We start from the raw sequence: 19,105 nt of genomic DNA, 5'->3' as shown, positions 1-19,105 counted from the left end.
CTTCTTGGATTCAGCTTCCGATTCTAGAATATCTGTCAATTGTTTTCCAGAGTATCACCAGCGAAAGGCAGAGCTTCCAAAACTTTTTTAAAATTCTGCATCCGCTTTCCAAGTACGTAGCCAAATTGCTCTGCGAGCGGCTACCGTCAAGGCTGATGCTTTAGAAGCAATCGTACCTATATCAATTGCTGCTTCTTCCAAATATTGCGCAGCTTGTTTTATTCGGCCTAGATGAGACTCCTGCTCCCTGGTAGAAGCAGAGAGGCCATTCTCTAGTTCCTCTGGCCATTCTACCATTGCTTTCGCCATCCAGGCTGAAGCCATAGCTGGCCTTACAACAGCCCCTCTGAGAGAGAAAATATTTTTCAAGAAACCATCTACTCCTCTAACTGACATCATTCAGTGAGGTAGATGGCAATGGTAAAATAGATTTACGCACAAGTCGCACGACATGTGCATCTTCTTTAGGAGGAACTTCTCTTTTTGAACAGTCCGCAGCTGGAAAAGGATAGTAAGAATCCCATTTTCGGAATCTTATACTTTTTATTGGGTGTAGCCCAAGGTCCTTCCATACTTTCCGTCAGATCTTCTGACTCTGGAAATTCAGTCCTAACTGTTTTTGGACGTTTAAACATAGGTGCTTTAGATTTTGACACTGCTTTGGCTGATTCCTCCAGAGATAGAACAGCCTTCATGGCATCAATAAGCTCAGCTATATCCTCTGAGCTAAAACCCTCAGACGGATCATCATATGGGGTATTTGAATACACTGTATCCTCATCTGTTGTATAATTTTGTGTAGTCTGTACCATGGATGTATCTACCCTGGTTTTACCCTGGCTACTTGTAGAAGCTGCTGGAACCAAACCATAAGGAGGGAACTGCATGTATGGGTTAACAGTGTAACCTATTCCCGGGGATGGAACTGCAGGTGCTAATCTGTTAGCTATTGTAGACAAGGTCTGTGCAACCACACCCCTTCTTGCAGGGTGTTGCCCCTCATAAGTAAGATACTGGGCTATTCCATGCAAAAACCCTTTTTACCAGATAAGCATGTTAAGGGTGTAGGAGTCCCTGACTTTTGTCGCTCACCGACATGGTAAATAATCAGTTTTTTTTACAAATACTACACTCTCTGTGACTGAAAATCACCTATATAGATATAGAAGTGATATCAATCTGACCACAATCCGAGCACCTGAATTGAGGTTCAGAAACAATACTTGACATTATATAAAAGTCAGTATTGACTTGTTAAGTCAGTCACATGTTAATCACATGTTAATTATTAGACATTATCATATGAGAATATAATCAACCACAGAATACTTTTCTAGTATGTAGGATTACAATTACTGCACTTCTGTTTTTAAACAGCTATTATCACAAGTTTTCTCAGACATGTTATGCAGAAAACAACAGTACTGTACAGGTCTCATATGCATTGTGTACCAAAATTAACTATTCATACTAACAAGTAGATAGAATTTTAATACTGTATAACCCTTACTCAGTTAGAGAGGGATACAGGGAGACTCACCCCACTTCCAGAATCAATCAATACGCCCAAAAGACGCTGAGTGGATTCAGACGCTACTGGTGTACACTGCTGCTCTGGTAACTGGTAAGACACCTAGCCGCTCATTAACTGACCCAGACGCTCAGTGAACGATGCGTGTATGCAGACGCTCCTGTCTGCGACCCGGTCTCGGCGGCCTCTAGTGTACACAATCGCAGTGTCTAAGCTGCGACCGAGTACCCACGTGGTAGCGTCTGAGACGGAAGTGAGGTCATCAGTTCATGGACGGGAAACGCACGGAAACTGGTCATGAACTGGGGGGGAGGGGCGACCAGGAGAGCGTCCGACTCCCCCGGCTGACATAAACCACAAGGATCGCGGCCTCAACCTAGTCCTGGCACCTATGATCCCTGAAGCATAGCGCTGTTGCACTTAAGAGTGGCAGTGCATCAGCCACTGTTTGTGGTCTCCTCCAGTACAGTGCGGCTGTGTCCGAATTCCCCTAGTAAGTAGAACCGATTGCCTTACCTTCTCCCCATGTTCCGGCCACAGCCTGGTAACGTCTGCTGGACCTGCTAGAACATCCGATACAGACGCCCATCGAGACAGCACTAATACCCGCGGGTAAGCGTTGTTGCGACCCGGTGGGGAGTTGTTGGAGCGACGCTTTCCAGCATGCGTTTAAGACGCTGTTAGGAAAGATCACTCAAAACATAGTAAGACTATAAAAATAAATAACAAAAAGCTTAGGGCTGCCTTAACAGCAGCCCTGTGACCATGGTCTGGCTCCTGCTGTACGAAACAAAAAACTGATTTGACTGAGTCGTAGGCGGGATTATATGGAGGAGCCCGATGCATCCTGGGAGGCCAGAAAGCTTGTGACTGGCATATCCCAATGTTACCCTGTGGATAACCTGTGGACCCAGCCGGAGAAATAGTGATAGCAAGACGTGCGATACAGGAGAATGGAATCCCACACAACAGCTACAGGCACACTAAGTCACACGTACAATGCAGAAGTTATTACATATAAACAATAAAACTGCACTGGACTAGTAATTTACATAAATATGTACGAGCTCAGATATAACAATGCACAGTAGATACTGGATGTATATCACAGAATACTTGTACTAAATATTCAGATAGCAGTACACTTGTTCTTAACTAACACGGTCTAAAATGACACGTAGAATACGTAAGTGTCTGTAGAAGCACAGCGCTGACGAGATAGGCGGCTTTACAGAGGAGACAGAGCCCAGCAGTCCCGGAGATCAGCCCAGCTAGTAGTGAAGATGGTGCCAAAATCTCTGTCAGGGAGTGAGGGAGAGTGAAATGCAGCTCCAGGGCAGGAACACCAGAAGTAGATGGCGCCCAGAGCTGGGGGAGGGGCTACAGGTCAGCGCCTTATCCCCTATGCTGGTCCTCACCACTGGGTACTGTGGAGCCTATAACAAACGGATTTTAGTAAATCCAACCTGTGCTCCCTTGCCCTGGTGGATATAGTGGGGTCCCTGTGCAGTACAGTGTCCACGACAGCGGCGCGGTCCATCTCCTGGGACCGCGATTTACCGGCGGATCCCACCTGCGGAACCCTCTTACCTCCTCCCTGATGTGCAGCCACGCGATCCAGGAGAGCGTCAGCGGTGTGTGCCTGAAGTCCGGGGCACCTCTGCCGCAAGTACCCGGGAACCAGGCCGCGGGAGTATGCAGTGCTGCTGGGGAGGTGACGGAGCCGCAGCACAGAATATCAGGCTGACATAAAAGTGCTGCGGCCCTTGGAAGTCTTCTAAAAAAAAAAAAATCTCTTTTCAGGGCTGCCTAGCGCAGCCCCACCTGTTAGCTGCCTGCTCTGCACGCACCAACTTACAAACTGAGCTCCAGTGCCTGGATGCGGGGCTATAGAGGAGGCGGTGCAATGCATCCTGGGAACAGTCAAAGCTTTAGGCTGTTGGTGCCTCAGATCAAGATCCAGAATATCAGCGTACCCCGCGGCAGAAATACTATAATAATAAAAACAAGTATAACCTGAGAAAATCAGAAGAAACGGTGGAGAATCACCAAAAGGGGCCACATCCATAGGATTATCACGCCAGAAATAATTTAGTAAAAGATTCTATGCAGCAATCTTTATGTACACAAACACGGAGATCATGGTCATCGTCCGCCCACATCTTCCGCCTACCCCCGACATGTCTGATACTTGGTGTTTGGGTCTTTACAGAACCTACGCTGAATGGATATAGCATCCACAGAAGGTGTCAATATACTGGTCGGGTCACCAATAATCCAGTAAAAGCCACAGATGAAGTGGAGTGGTTAGTTATATTATAATTAGTTACAGATGCACAAAATCTCAGTCTGATCACGGATCAGCCAGGCAGCAAAGTGGAATTCCATTCCTAGTTCAGTTACACATAGCAGTGCGGTCGTACGCTGCTGCTGCCACCATGTGGTTGTCTATAAGAATGGTTTTCTTGGCTATACCTAGGGCAGTGGTTCCCAGACTTTTTTTTAATCATGGTGCCCTAGCGCATCAGAATCTTTTCACGGCACCCCTAGGACAAAAGTTTCTTTTAGAATTTTAGAAAACAATAAGTAAATGATGTTTATGTGTCATCCTTAGTTTCTTTAGTGTGGTGCGGGACAATATTTGCTTCTGTTTGTCCTCATATTTAACAATTGCCACAAGCACTGTTTTTTTCTATTACTTAGACCAAAAATAGTTTGAATTGGTCCTGGACCACCAATGCAAGGCACCCCTGCTAGTGTCCTGAGGCACCCCAGGGTGCCTAGGCACACAGTTTAAGAACCACTGACCTAGGGTACATATGGAAAATGTATTATGTGCCTCCTAGTAAAAAGTTTACGGTTGTAAGACCTAAATGTGGGATATCACTCAGTTCATGCGTATTAACATTAGCTACCTGCTGATCCGGAGATATGGATTCAAGAGCCTTCTGAATGACCCTGCATCCGTACATCTGTAATGCTAGAGGAAGCACATGCCCCCGTATACGTGTCGCCAACGCCAGCTTCTGATCCATGCTGCCGAACTGCAAAATAAATGAACAGGGTTCTCCCGTAAGTCACCTATGCTGCATTTGAAAAGGAGTTAAAACAAATGTAGCACTTTTAAGGCAACCCACCAATAAATGTGTCTATTTATGATTCTTACACTCTTATCTCCAACAATGCACACGAGGGGACTATTACATTATCATTTAGGTCATTAAATCTAGCTGCATCCTGCTTTAGCTTATTTTATCATAAAAATAAGAATTTACTCACCGGTAATTCTATTTCTCGTAGTCCGTAGTGGATGCTGGGAACTCCGTAAGGACCATGGGGAATAGCGGGCTCCGAAGGAGGCTGGGCACTCTAGAAAGATTTATGACTACCTGGTGTGCACTGGCTCCTCCCACTATGACCCTCCTCCAAGCCTCAGTTAGGACACTGTGCCCAGACGAGCTGACATAATAAGGAAGGATTTAGAATCCCGGGTAAGACTCTTACCAGCCACACCAATCACACCGTACAACTCGTGATACTATATCCAGTTTGACAGTATGAAAAACAACTGAGCCTCTCAACAGATGGCTCAACAATAACCCTTTAGTTAACAATAACTATTTACAAGTATTGCAGACAATCCGCACTTGGGATGGGCGCCCAGCATCCACTACGGACTACGAGAAATAGAATTACCGGTGAGTAAATTCTTATTTTCTCTGACGTCCTAGTGGATGCTGGGAACTCCGTAAGGACCATGGGGATTATACCAAAGCTCCCAAACGGGCGGGAGAGTGCGGATGACTCTGTAGCACCGAATGAGAGAACTCCAGGTCCTCCTCAGCCAGGGTATCAAATTTGTAGAATTTTGCAAACGTGTTTGCCCCTGACCAAGTAGCTGCTCGGCAAAGTTGTAAAGCCGAGACCCCTCGGGCAGCCGCCCAAGATGAGCCCACCTTCCTAGTGGAATGGGCATTTACAGATTTTGGCTGTGGCAGGCCTGCCACAGAATGAGCAAGCTGAATTGTACTACAAATCCAGCGAGCAATAGACTGCTTAGAAGCAGGAGCACCCAGCTTGTTGGGTGCATACAGGATAAACAGCGAGTCAGATTTTCTGACTCCAGCCGTCCTGGAAACATATATTTTCAGGGCCCTGACAACGTCTAGCAACTTGGAGTCCTCCAATTCACTAGTAGCCGCCGGCACCACAATAGGCTGGTTCAGGTGAAATGCTGACACCACCTTAGGGAGAAATTGGGGACGAGTCCTCAACTCTGCCCTATCCATATGGAAAATCAGATAAGGGCTTTTACATGATAAAGCCGCCAATTCTGACACTCGCCTGGCTGAAGCCAAGGCTAATAACATGACCACTTTCCACGTGAGATATTTCAGATCCACGGTTTTTAGTGGCTCAAACCAATGTGATTTTAAGAAACTCAACATCACGTTGAGATCCCAAGGTGCCACAGGAGGCACAAATGGGGGCTGAATATGCAGCACTCCTTTCACAAATGTCTGAACTTCAGGTACTGAAGCTAGTTCTTTTTGAAAGAAAATCGACAGAGCCGAGATCTGTACTTTAATGGAGCCTAGTTTTAGGCCCATATCCACTCCTGCTTGCAGGAAATGCAGAAATCGACCTAGTTGAAATTCCTCTGTTGGGGCCTTATTGGCCTCGCACCATGCAACATATTTCCGCCATATGCGGTGATAATGCGTTGCCGTAACATCTTTCCTGGCCTTAATAAGCGTAGGAATGACTTCTTCCGGAATACCCTTTTCCTTTAGGATCCGGTGTTCAACCGCCATGCCGTCAAACGCAGCCGCGGTAAGTCTTGGAACAGACAGGGCCCCTGCTGTAACAGGTCCTGTCTGAGCGGTAGAGGCCACGGGTCCCCTGAGAGCATCTCTTGAAGTTCCGGGTACCACGCTCGTCTTGGCCAATCCGGAACCACGAGAATTGTGTTTACTCCTCGCTTTCTTATTATTCTCAATACCTTTGGAATGAGAGGCAGAGGAGGGAACACATAAACCGACTGGTACACCCACGGTGTCACTAGAGCGTCCACAGCTATCGCCTGAGGGTCCCTTGACCTGGCGCAATATCTTTTAAACTTTTTGTTGAGACGGGACGCCATCATGTCCACCTGTGGTTTTTCCCAACGGTTTACCAGCATCTGGAAGACTTCTGGGTGAAGTCCCCACTCTCCCGGGTGGAGGTCGTGTCTGCTGAGGAAGTCTGCTTCCCAGTTGTCCACTCCCGGAATGAACACTGCTGACAGTGCTAGTACATGATTCTCCGCCCATCGGAGAATTCTTGTGGCTTCTGCCATCGCCATCCTGCTTCTTGTGCCGCCCTGTCGATTTACATGGGCGACTGCCGTGATGTTGTCTGACTGGATCAGCACCGGCTGGTGTAGGAGCAGGGATCTTGCTTGACTTAGGGCATTGTAGATGGCCCTTAGTTCCAGAATATTTATGTGAAGGGAAGTCTCCTGACTCGACCATAGTCCTTGGAAGTTTCTTCCCTGTATGACTGCCCCCCAGCCTCGAAGGCTGGCATCCGTGGTCACCAGGACCCAGTCCTGTATGCCGAACCTGCGGCCCTCTAGAAGATGGGCACTCTGCAGCCACCACAGTAGAGACACCCTGGTTCTTGGAGACAGGATTATTAAGCGATGCATCTGACGATGCGATCCGGACCACTGGTCCAACAGGTCCCACTGAAAGATTCTGGCATGGAACCTGCCGAAGGGAATTGCTTCGTAAGAAGCCACCATCTTTCCCAGGACCCGTGTGCAGCGATGCACTGATACCTGTTTTGGTTTCAGGAGGTCTCTGACTAGAGATGACAACTCCCTGGCTTTCTCCTCCGGGAGAAACACTTTCTTCTGGACTGTATCCAGAATCATACCCAGGAACAGTAGCCGTGTCGTCGGAACCAGCTGTGACTTTGGGATATTCAGAATCCAGCCGTGCTGGTGCAGCACCTCCTGAGATAGTGCTACTCCCACCAACAACTGTTCCTTGGACCTCGCTTTTATTAGGAGATCGTCCAAGTACGGGATAATTAAAAACTCCCTTTTTACGAAGGAGTATCATCATTTCCGCCATAACCTTGGTAAATACCCTCGGTGCCGTGGACAGGCCAAACGGCAGCGTCTGGAATTGGTAATGGCAATCCTGTACCACAAATCTGAGGTACTCCTGGTGAGGATGGTAAATGGGGACATGCAAGTAAGCATCCTTTATGTCCAGGGATACCATGTAATCCCCCTCGTCCAGGCTTGCAATAACCGCCCTGAGCGATTCCATCTTGAACTTGAATTTTTTTATGTACGTGTTCAAGGATTTTAAATTTAAAATGGGTCTCACCGAACCGTCCGGTTTCGGTACCACAAATAGTGTGGAATAATAACCCCGGCCTTGTTGAAGTAGGGGTACCTTGATTATCACCTGCTGGGAATACAGCTTGTGAATTGCCGCTAGCACCGCCTCCCTGTCTGAGGGAGCAATCGGCAAGGCAGATTTTAGGAACCGGTGGGGTGGGGACGCCTCGAATTCCAGTTTGTACCCCTGAGATACTATTTGCAGGATCCAGGGATCCACCTGTGAGCGAGCCCACTGATCGCTGAAATTCTTGAGGCGACCCCCCACCGTACCTGGCTCCGCCTGTGGAGCCCCACCGTCATGCGGCGGACTTGGAAGAAGAAGCGGGGGAGGACTTTTGCTCCTGGGAACCTGCTGTTTGTTGCAGCCTTTTTCCCCTACCTCTGCCTCTGGACAGAAAGGACCCGCCTTTTCCACGCCTGTTTTTCTGGGTCCGAAAGGACTGAACCTGATAAAACGGCGCCTTCTTAGGCTGTGAGGGGACATGGGGTAAAAATGCTGACTTCCCAGACGTTGCTGTGGAAACTAGGTCCGAGAGACCATCCCCAAATAATTCCTCACCCTTATATGGCAACACTTCCATGTGCTTTTTAGAATCTGCATCTCCTGTCCACTGGCGAGTCCATAAGCCTCTCCTAGCAGAAATGGACAATGCACTTACTTTAGATGCCAGTCGGCAGATTTCCCTCTGTGCATCTCTCATATATAAGACTGAGTCTTTTATATGGTCTATGGTTAACAGGATCGTGTCTCTGTCTAATGTGTCAATATTTTCTGACAGTTTATCTGACCACGCAGCGGCAGCATTGCACATCCAAGCTGACGCAATAGCTGGCCTAAGTATAATGCCTGAGTGTGTATATACAGACTTCAGGATCGCCTCCTGCTTTCTATCAGCAGGTTCCTTGAGGGCGACCGTATCCGGAGACGGTAGTGCCACCTTTTTAGACAAACGTGTGAGCGCTTTATCCACCCTGGGGGGTGTTTCCCAACGTGACCTATCCTCTGGCGGGAAAGGGAACGCCATTAGTACCTTCTTAGGAATTACCAATTTTTTATCAGGGAAAGCCCACGCTTCTTCACACACTTCATTTAATTCATCTGATGGGGGAAAAACTACGGGTAGTTTTTTCTCCCCAAACATAATACCCTTTTTAGTGGTACCTGTAGTTATATCAGAAATGTGTAACACCTCTTTCATTGCCTCAATCATGCAGTGAATGGCCTTAGTGGGCATCAGGTTAGACTCATCGTCGTCGACACTGGTGTCAGTATCAGTGTCGACATCTGGGTCTGCTTGCGGTAGCGGGCGTTTTAGAGCCCCTGACGACCCATGCGACGCCTGGGCAGGCACGAGCTGAGAAGTCGGCAGTCCCACATTTGGCATGTCGTCAATTTTCTTATGTAAGGAGTCTATACGTGCACTCATTACTTTCCATAAGCTCATCCACTCAGGTGTCTGCCCCGCAGGGGGTGACATCCCTTCTAAAGGCATCTGCTCCGCCTCCACATCATTATCCTCATCAAACATGTCGACACAGCCGTACCGACACACCGCACACACACAAGGAATGCTCCGAATGAGGACAGGACCCACAAAAGCCCTTTGGGGGGACAGAGTGAGAGTATGCCAGCACACACCAGAGCGCTATATAATGCAGGGACTAACTGAGTTATGTCCCCTATAGCTGCTTTTTCTATATATTATATACTGCGCCTAAATTTAGTGCCCCCCACTCTCTGTTTTTACCCTGTTCTGTAGTGTAGACTGCAGGGGAGAGCCAGGGAGCTTCCTTCCAGCGGATCTGTGAAGGAGAAATGGCGCCAGTGTGCTGTGAGAGATAGCTCCGCCCCTTTTCCGCGGACTATTCTCCCGCTTTTTTCCATATTCTGGCAGGGGTATTTTCCACATATATAGCCTCTGGGACTATATATTGTGGAATTTTTGCCAGCCAAGGTGTTATTATTGCTTCTCAGGGCGCCCCCCCCCCCCCCCCAGCGCCCTGCACCCTCAGTGACCGGAGTGTGAAGTGTGTATGAGGAGCAATGGCGCACAGCTGCAGTGCTGTGCGCTACCTTGGTGAAGACTAATGTCTTCTGCCGCCGTTTTTCCGGACCTCTTCTTGCTTCTGGCTCTGTAAGGGGGACGGCGGCGCGGCTCCGGGACCGAACACCAAGGACTGGGCCTGCGGTCGATCCCTCTGGAGCTAATGGTGTCCAGTAGTCTAAGAAGCCCAAGCTAGCTGCAAGCAGGTAGGTTCGCTTCTTCTCCCCTTAGTCCCTCGCTGCAGTGAGCCTGTTGCCAGCAGGTCTCACTGAAAATAAAAAACCTAAAATAAACTTTCTTTCTAGGAGCTCAGGAGAGCCCCTAGTGTGCATCCAGCTCGGCCGGGCACAAAATCTAACTGAGGCTTGGAGGAGGGTCATAGTGGGAGGAGCCAGTGCACACCAGGTAGTCATAAATCTTTCTAGAGTGCCCAGCCTCCTTCGGAGCCCGCTATTCCCCATGGTCCTTACGGAGTTCCCAGCATCCACTAGGACGTCAGAGAAACATTGGTCAAATGATGCCCAGAGTGAGAGCTACACAGCGGCGATGCTTTTGCACTATAGGAGTAGCTCCCAGCCAGCACAGCTACTCGTCACTCCCCGGCCCGCAGCGGCTGCGTGTGACATCACGCAGCCGCTGCAGCAGGCACCCTGCATGGTCTGTCCACGCCTGCATTGGCCGGACCGCGCCCACGAAACGCGATAAACTGCAGCGTGCGATCGGGTCAAAATGACCCCCATACTGCACAAGTTGGCAAGTGCAGACCCAGCTGTGTCTCCTACTAACCCCTCTGTTCCGTGCTGTCTACCCTGGTCTGTCTGACCCTCTCCTTTAGAATGTAAGCTCTCATGAGCTCTTACTTAGACTATCTTCTACACCATACTTCCTACAACTGCACCTGACCTGACCCTTGGTTTCTGCCACCCTGATGCTTATTTCAGTGTCCTGTCCGCTGACGCAGAAATGTTTATATACCATGTACTTGCTCTACATTGTCTTGTACTGTAAAAGTCACTGTTCCTCTCATTTTGCTCCTTTGTTTATATACTTTGGTAGGCGCTGCGGAACCCTTGTGGCGCCATATAAAGGAAAATAAAACAATAATAGAGTGGGAGAAACAATGCATATAATATTGGTGATGTATTTGCTCTGGAGTCACAGATCTAAAGCCGGGTACACAGGAGGCGATATTGTTGACAATGTGCCACTATTAGTCTAGTGTGTATGCACTTTGTTGCCGACGCTCCGCACATCATCAGCAACATCCTCCGTTGGACCTGCATGTAGGTCCGACAGGCGACATAGCAAGTGAGGGCCACGCTGCATTCCCTTGCAACTCGTCGCTCCCGACCCTGCCGCCAGGTCCCCTTGCTGACGATATTGCATCGTTTAATTAAAGAATTAAAGTAACACAATGACTTTACACCACCATTCACATAACACAGTATAATTGTAAGGCAGTTATACGTAGAACTGCTCATTTATGAGAATGACCAAAAATAGAAACTGCTTACTTCAAAAAACTTTTGAATGACATAATTCCCGAAAACATCAGTCATCAGCTGATAGGCGGCCTGCAGGATCTCGCTGAACACCACCTGGCGCTCGGCCGGCGTGGCCCGTTCTAGCTTCTGCTGTATGAACCTGGAGATCAAGCAGTCATGAAAGGTTACACCACCGTGGACTTAACCTGCACCCGCATGGGCAAAATGCGTCTGCTGTCTGTTTAGATCAGCAAACGGTGATTGTTCTGTTATAATCAGGGCAGGTATAGTACTACATCTTAATAAGAGTTACAGAAGCTGTGAGAGAAAGGAAAGGTTATGGGAAAGGGAAGAAAACTATGGCCACTCTACTCAACCCACCTGGATCCGTGCTGGTCTTGGGAGAATTCAACAATGTGCCCAATGAGATCCCTGAGCTGTAGGCTGGGGAAGCGGTTGTTGCGGAAGTCTTCTAATAACCTGCTACGCCCGGAGGGCATGATGTCTGACCTGTTGTATCGAAGGCGCGAGGGCGGGAAGAGCTGGCTACTGGAACTGAAAAAACTGGATCCGCTGGCTGCGCTACGATACTTGGCCTCTGCTCCAGGGGCTGCAGAAATATAGCGCCCGCTGCCATTTGTCAGACCCCCTATATAACAAAGTACATTTCCATTAGGGTGTAAAATAGTAAGCCGACGGAGATCCAGTTTGAATCTATCATTTGAAATAACAGAGGGCCACAATACATGACTATCCAGCTGTTGTGGAAGTATTAGTCCAAGCATGCCCTGCCCTGTGGACAGTCCGAAGTCTCCTAACTCTGTCAGAACAGAACACACAGCAGTTTGTGGAAGCAACTATATATTTAATTCACGCTCACGGACGTTTTAGACGAGACACTTTGCCATAAAGTCTAAGCCACCTACAGGGATTTCAGTGCCCACTCTTAAACCACGGGTAATTCATAAAACTAAGTCCACAAAAATCATTTTATATTTACATTTCTTTCCCTTCACAGACTAGAGTTTCAGATACTGCCTTTATACCGTGGCAGTAATAATTTCTGAGAACGCAGGAACACAGGCACTGCATCTCCGCCATTAGCTAGTAGTGACCTGATCTATAAAGGCTGCCTTATAAGGGAGATCCCCCCGCTGATACCACCAGTTCTTTGTAAGAGGACTAATACGTAGGCAACAGGAGCACTTTAAAACCATCTAAGACAGCAAGAGATTAATCAGCAAATATTAAACAATTAAACTATACGTCTCCATTTAACCACTGTTCACACTACCGATCCCTGTCCTGCTCATGCTGGGCCTGTGATGTGGCAGCAGAGGCCAGGTGTAAGTATGGGAAGGTATTGCTGGGTACTGGTCCTCTATACCCTGCAAGACGGTGCAGCTAACTTAATACACCGCATGTCATGTGTAACAGAGAGAGTGTGTGTGTGTGTGGGGGGGGGGGGGGGGGTTTAAGTCTGTTATACACATTTTTGTATTTTTTGTAAAAAAAAATTATACAAAACATGGAGGTTTTTTTTCTAAAACAGTATTTAAATAGCTGCAATGGCTACAAAGTGGTGAGGTTTCGTCTGTTTTCTCAGGCACATGCGACCGCCAACACTACAGGTTTCTCCTGGGATCCCACGGAGGTGCTCAGGGACATCTGCAGCGCCAAGGTAAATAGGCGATGTGTGCAGCCACACATGAAACCTACTGTATTGCCCCATATTAATAAACGCCATCACAGTATGGCAGCAGTACATCCGATTGTCAAGGCCTCTTCACTCCTTATACGCATATTCCAATGCTTGGAAAACACAACTCAGTGAACTCATATTGTACATCCCAAGAAGAAAGAGGTCCGCCTGGATCTCCCCCAACCCATAAACATCACTGGCAAAAGCTACTGATATAAGAGCATTTCTAAAACAAAAAGTTTCACATGTCACATGGTCACTTAACATAAAACAACCACACACACACACACATACGATCACAAATACACACAAAACATACAAATAAAGTTTGCTTTACCTAAATGCAAACTGGATGAAGATCCATGTGATGATAGTGATGGCGGAGGCGTTAGTGAATGTCCGGGCGTTTGGCTTGGAAGAGGCATGCCTATTGGACTTGGAGAGGAGGAGAATCCCAGGCTATTGTAAAACGGCTGCACTATGGCCGCTAGGCTGCTGCTAGACCTTTTGTACAAGTCAGAGCTAGCAGTCAGGGAATCTCTCCTTGAGCCACTACTACCTGCGGAATTGCCAACTGAATAAAAATAAAAACAAACAAACAAAAAAAAACTAATTAAAACACAGTGTGTTAAATGACTGAACATTCCAAACTTGTGTCTGGAAGACAAATTGACAGAAATAAAAATTATGAGAACGACGACAAAGTAAAAAATGATGCAGCAACAAATATTTTTGTCATATAGCGAGAGGCACCATCATTAGAATGACGTTACACGGAAAGCTACGGCCGTCTTACAGAAACACTACTTTTATGGGTGTTCAGTTCTAGAAGAGGTTCTATAGTGTTAATTTTGGGCCAACACTTTATTTAATAACATCCCCTTCCGTGGCCACCTCCGTTCAACTCTGACCCCTAGAGTAGAGCCACCCTGGGGATTTAGGCTGATAATAAGGGTGACGAGAACTAAATAGGGGTACTCAAGTCAGTCAGGGGGACACAACAGCCTTCGCCGATTCAGTGCTAGGAAGCACTTCTGAAATTGTCTATTTAAAGCCAATCTGAAGTCCACATGGTGCAGACTTAAAACTACATCTCCCAGAATGCACTGCTGCTCTCACTAGTGCCTTGCAGCATGGTGTGAATTACCAACGTCAGGAGTGCTTCCGAGCACAGGGGCTGATGTATCAAGCAGTGAAAAGAATGGAGAAGTGGACCAGCTGAGAAGTTGCCCATTGCAAGCAATCAGCATCTACCTATGATTTTCTAAAATGTACTTTGTGCTATGGGCTACTCCTCACTGCTACATACATACATACCATCAACGCCTTAGTGTGGCAAGAAAGGGGTAGATGGTGACACGTAAATACATGTTATAGGCTGTGACCCAGGTGGGCAAAGTTGGCACAAACAAGAGCATAACTGGAAAACATTTTTAACAACAAAACCCAGGAATGACTGCAGAAGTGCTATCCTTAGTCGCATGTATTAAACGCATAAAAATAAGATTTTACTTACCGGTAAATCTATTTCTCGTAGTCCGTAGTGGATGCTGGGGACTCCGTAGGGACCATGGGGAATAGACGGGCTCCGCAGGAGACGGGGCACTTTAAGAAAGAATTTGGATACTGGTGTGCTCTGGCTCCTCCCTCTATGTCCCTCCTCCAGACCTCAGTTAGAGAAACTGTGCCCGGAAGAGCTGACAGTACAAGGAAAGGATTTTGGAATCCAGGGTAAGACTCATACCAGCCACACCAATCACACCGTATAACTTGTGATAAACTTACCCAGTTAACAGTATGAACAACAACGGAGCATCAGATCAACCCTGATGCGACCAAACATAACCCTTATTTAAGCAATAACTATATACAAGTATTGCAGAAGACGTCGGCACTTGGGACGGGCGCCCAGCATCCACTACGGACTACGAGAAATAGATTTACCGGTAAGTAAAATCTTATTTTCTCTAACGTCCTAGTGGATGCTGGGGACTCCGTAAGGACCATGGAGATTATACCAAAGCTCCCAAACGGGCAGGAGAGTGCGGATGACTCTGCAGCACCGAATGAGCAAACACAAGGTCCTCCGTAGCCAGGGTATCAAACTTGTAAAACTTTGCAAAAGTGTTCGAACCTGACCAAGTAGCCGCTCGGCAAAGCTGTAATGCCGAGACCCCTCGGGCAGCCGCCCAAGAAGAGCCCACCTTCCTTGTGGAGTGGGCTTTTACTGATTTTGGAAGCGGCAATCCAGCCGCAGAGTGAGCCTGCTGAATCGTGTTACAGATCCAGCGAGCAATAGTTTGCTTTGAAGCAGGAGCACCCAGCTTGTTGGGTGCATACAGGATAAACAGCGACTCAGTTTTCCTAACTCTAGCCGTTCTGGCTACATAAACCTTCAAAGCCCTGACCACATCTAGTAACTCGGAATCCTCCAAGTCACGAGTAGCCACAGGCACCACAATAGGTTGGCTCATATGAAAGGATGACACCACTTTTGGCAGAAATTGTGGACGGGTCCGCAATTCTGCCCTGTCCATATGAAAAACCAGATATGGGCTTTTATGTGACAAAGCCGCTAATTCTGACACACGCCTAGCCGAAGCCAAGGCTAATAGCATGACCACCTTCCACGTGATAAATTTTAACTCCACGGTTTTGAGTGGCTCAAACCAGTGTGACTTCAGGAAACTCAACACCACGTTAAGATCCCAAGGTGCCACTGGAGGCACAAAAGGAGGCTGAATATGCAGCACTCCTTTTACAAACGTCTGGACTTCAGGAAGAGAAGCCAGTTCTTTTTGAAAGAAAATGGATAGGGCCGAAATCTGGACCTTAATGGAACCCAATTTTAGGCCCAAAGTCACTCCCGACTGTAGGAAGTGAAGGAACCGGCCCAGCTGGAATTCCTCCGTAGGGGCATTCCTGGCCTCACACCAAGCAACATATTTTGGCCATATACGGTGATAATGTTTAGCCGTCACGTCCTTCCTAGCCCTTATCAGCGTAGGAATAACCTCATCCGGAATGCCTTTTTCTGAAAGGATCCGGCGTTCAACTGCCATGCCGTCAAACGCAGCCGTGGTAAGTCTTGGAACAGACAGGGCCCCTGTTGCAACAGGTCCTGTCTTAGAGGCAGAGGCCATGGGTCCTCTGTGAGCATTTCTTGCAGCTCTGGATACAAAGTCCTTCTTGGCCAATCCGGAACAATGAGTATTGTTCTCACTCCTCTTTTTCTTATGATTCTCAGCACCTTGGGTATGAGAGGAAGAGGAGGAAATACATAAACCGACTGGAACACCCACGGTGTCACTAGTGCGTCTACAGCTATCGCCTGAGGGTCTCTTGACCTGGCGCAATACCTCTGTAGCTTTTTGTTGAGGCGGGATGCCATCATGTCCACCTGTGGCAATTCCCACCGACTTGCAATCTGCGCGAAGACTTCTTGATGAAGTCCCCACTCTCCCGGGAGGAGGTCGTGCCTGCTGAGGAAGTCTGCTTCCCAGTTGTCCACTCCCGGTATTAACACTACTGACAGTGCTCTTACGTGATTCTCCGCCCAGCGAAGAATTCTGGTGGCTTCCGCCATCGCCACCCTGCTCCTTGTGCCGCCTTGGCGGTTTACATGAGCCACTGCGGTGATGTTGTCTGACTGAATCAGCACCGATTGGTCGCGAAGCAGGGTCTCCGCTTGACTTAGGGCGTTGTATATGGCCCTTAGTTCCAGGATATTGATGTGAAGGCAAGTCTCCTGACTTGACCACAGACCTTGGAAATTTCTTCCCTGTGTGACTGCCCCCCACCCTCGGAGGCTTGCATCCGTGGTCACCAGGACCCAGTCCTGAATGCTGAATCTGTGGCCCTCGAGAAGGTGAGCACTCTGCAGCCACCACAGAAGAGACACCCTGGCCCTGGGAGATAGGGTGATCAGCCGATGCATCTGTAGATGTGATCCGGACCACTTGTCCAACAGATCCCATTGAAAGGTCCTCACATGGAACATGCCAAAGGGAATGGCCTCGTATGATGCCACCATCTTTCCCAGGACTCACGTGCAGTGATGCACCGACACCTGTTTTGGTTTTAAGAGGTCTCTGATCAGTGTCATGAGTTCCTGAGCCTTCTCCGTCGGGAGAAAAACCTTCTTCTGGTCTGTGTCCAGAATCATGCCCAGGAAGGGCAGACGAGTCGTAGGAATCAGCTGCGACTTTGGAATATTTAGAATCCAGCCGTGCTGTTGTAACACTTCCCGCTGATCAGCAAATGCTCTCTGGACCTCGCTTTTATGAGGAGATCGTCCAAGTATGGGATAATTGTGACCCTTTGCTTTCGCAGGAGCACCATCATTTCCGCCATTACCTTGGTAAAAGTTCTCGGTGCCGTGGAGAGACCAAACGGCAACGTCTGGAATTGGTAATGACAATCCTGTACCACAAATCTGAGGTACGCCTGATGAGGTGGATAAATGGGAACATGAAGGTATGCATCCTTTATGTCCAGAGACACCATAAAATCCCCCCCTTCCAGGCTTGCGATGACCGCTCTGAGCGATTCCATCTTGAACTTGAACCTTTTCAGGTATATGTTCAGGGATTTTAAATTCAATATGGGTCTGACCGAACCGTCCGGTTTCGGAACCACAAACATGGTCGAATAATAACCCTTTCCTTGTTGAAGGAGGGGAACCTTGACCACCACCTGCTGAAGATACAATTTGTGAATTGCAGCTAACACAATTTCCCTCTCTAAGGGGGAAGCTGGCAGGGCCGATTTGAGGTATCGGTGAGGGGGAATCTCTTCGAATTCCAGCTTGTATCCCTGAGACACAATCTCTAGTACCCAGGGATCCACCAGGGAGTGAACCCACTGTGGCTGAAATTTCGGAGACGCACCCCCACCGGGCTTAGCTCCGCCTGTGGAGCCCCAGCGTCATGCGGTGAATTTAGTAGAAGCCGGGGAGGACTTCTGTTCCTGGGAACTAGCTGTGCTGTGCAGCTTCTTTCCTCTACCCTTGCCTCTGGCAAGAAAGGACGCACCTCGGACTTTCTTGCCTTTTTGTGAACAAAAGGACTGCATTTGGTAATACGGTGCTTTCTTAGGTTGTGAGGGAACATATGGCAAAAAATTTGACTTTCCAGCAGTAGCTGTGGAGACCAGGTCCGAGAGACCCTCCTCAAACAATTCCTCACCCTTGTAAGGTAAAACCTCCATGTGCCTTTTTGAGTCGGCATCGCCTGTCCATTGCAGAGTCCACAGGACCCTTCTGGCAGAAATCGACATTGCATTTATTCTAGAGCCCAGTAGGCTAATGTCTCTTTGAGCATCTCTCATATACAGGACAGCGTCTTTTATATGACCCAGGGTCATCAATATAGTATCCTTGTCTAAGGTATCCAGATCCTCAGATAAGGTATCCGTCCATGCTGCTACAGCACTACACACCCAGGCCGACGCAATTGCCGGCCTCAGTAAGGTACCTGAATGTGTGTAAATGGACTTCAGGGTACCCTCTTGCTTTCTATCCGCAGCATCTTTTAAGGTGGCCGTATCCTGTGACGGCAGGGCTACCCTCTTGGATAAGCGTGTTAGAGCTTTGTCCACCCTAGGGGAGGATTCCCAGCGTAACCTGTCCGTTGGCGGGAAAGGATACGCCATAAGCATCCGTTTGGAAATCTGCAGTTTTTTATCTGGAGATTCCCAAGCCTTTTCACATAACTCATTTAGCTCATGTGAAGGGGGAAAGGTCATCTCCTGCCTTTTTTCCCCATACATATGAACCCTCTTGTCAGGGACTAGGGTTTCCTCTGTGATGTGCAACACCTCCTTCATTGCTATAATCATATAACGTATAGCTTTAGCCAATTTAGGCTGTAACTTTGCATCATCGTAATCGACACTGGAGTCAGAATCCATGTCGGTATCTGTGTCAACAATTTGGGATAGCGGGCG

At 48.1% G+C, this 19,105-nt stretch overlaps 1 protein-coding gene across 3 annotated transcripts in view; it reads right to left on the bottom strand.

The window, feature by feature from the left end:
• PUM2 (pumilio RNA binding family member 2) overlaps window positions 1-19,105 on the bottom strand; it is a 143,275-nt gene that overhangs the window by 27,337 nt on the left and 96,833 nt on the right. For all 3 annotated transcript variants that reach the window (XM_063915326.1, XM_063915328.1, XM_063915327.1), the window contains exons 14-17: window positions 13,497-13,733; window positions 11,839-12,106; window positions 11,488-11,617; window positions 4,447-4,575 (exon numbers count right to left, since the gene is read on the bottom strand). In XM_063915326.1, the coding sequence (XP_063771396.1) occupies window positions 4,447-4,575; window positions 11,488-11,617; window positions 11,839-12,106; window positions 13,497-13,733 (764 nt within the window). The remainder of the gene's footprint in view (window positions 1-4,446; window positions 4,576-11,487; window positions 11,618-11,838; window positions 12,107-13,496; window positions 13,734-19,105) is intronic.

This window comes from Pseudophryne corroboree, chromosome 4 (genome assembly GCF_028390025.1).
Source record: "Pseudophryne corroboree isolate aPseCor3 chromosome 4, aPseCor3.hap2, whole genome shotgun sequence".
Taxonomy (NCBI): domain Eukaryota; kingdom Metazoa; phylum Chordata; class Amphibia; order Anura; family Myobatrachidae; genus Pseudophryne; species Pseudophryne corroboree.
This window is presented reverse-complemented; position numbering and strand designations above follow the sequence as displayed.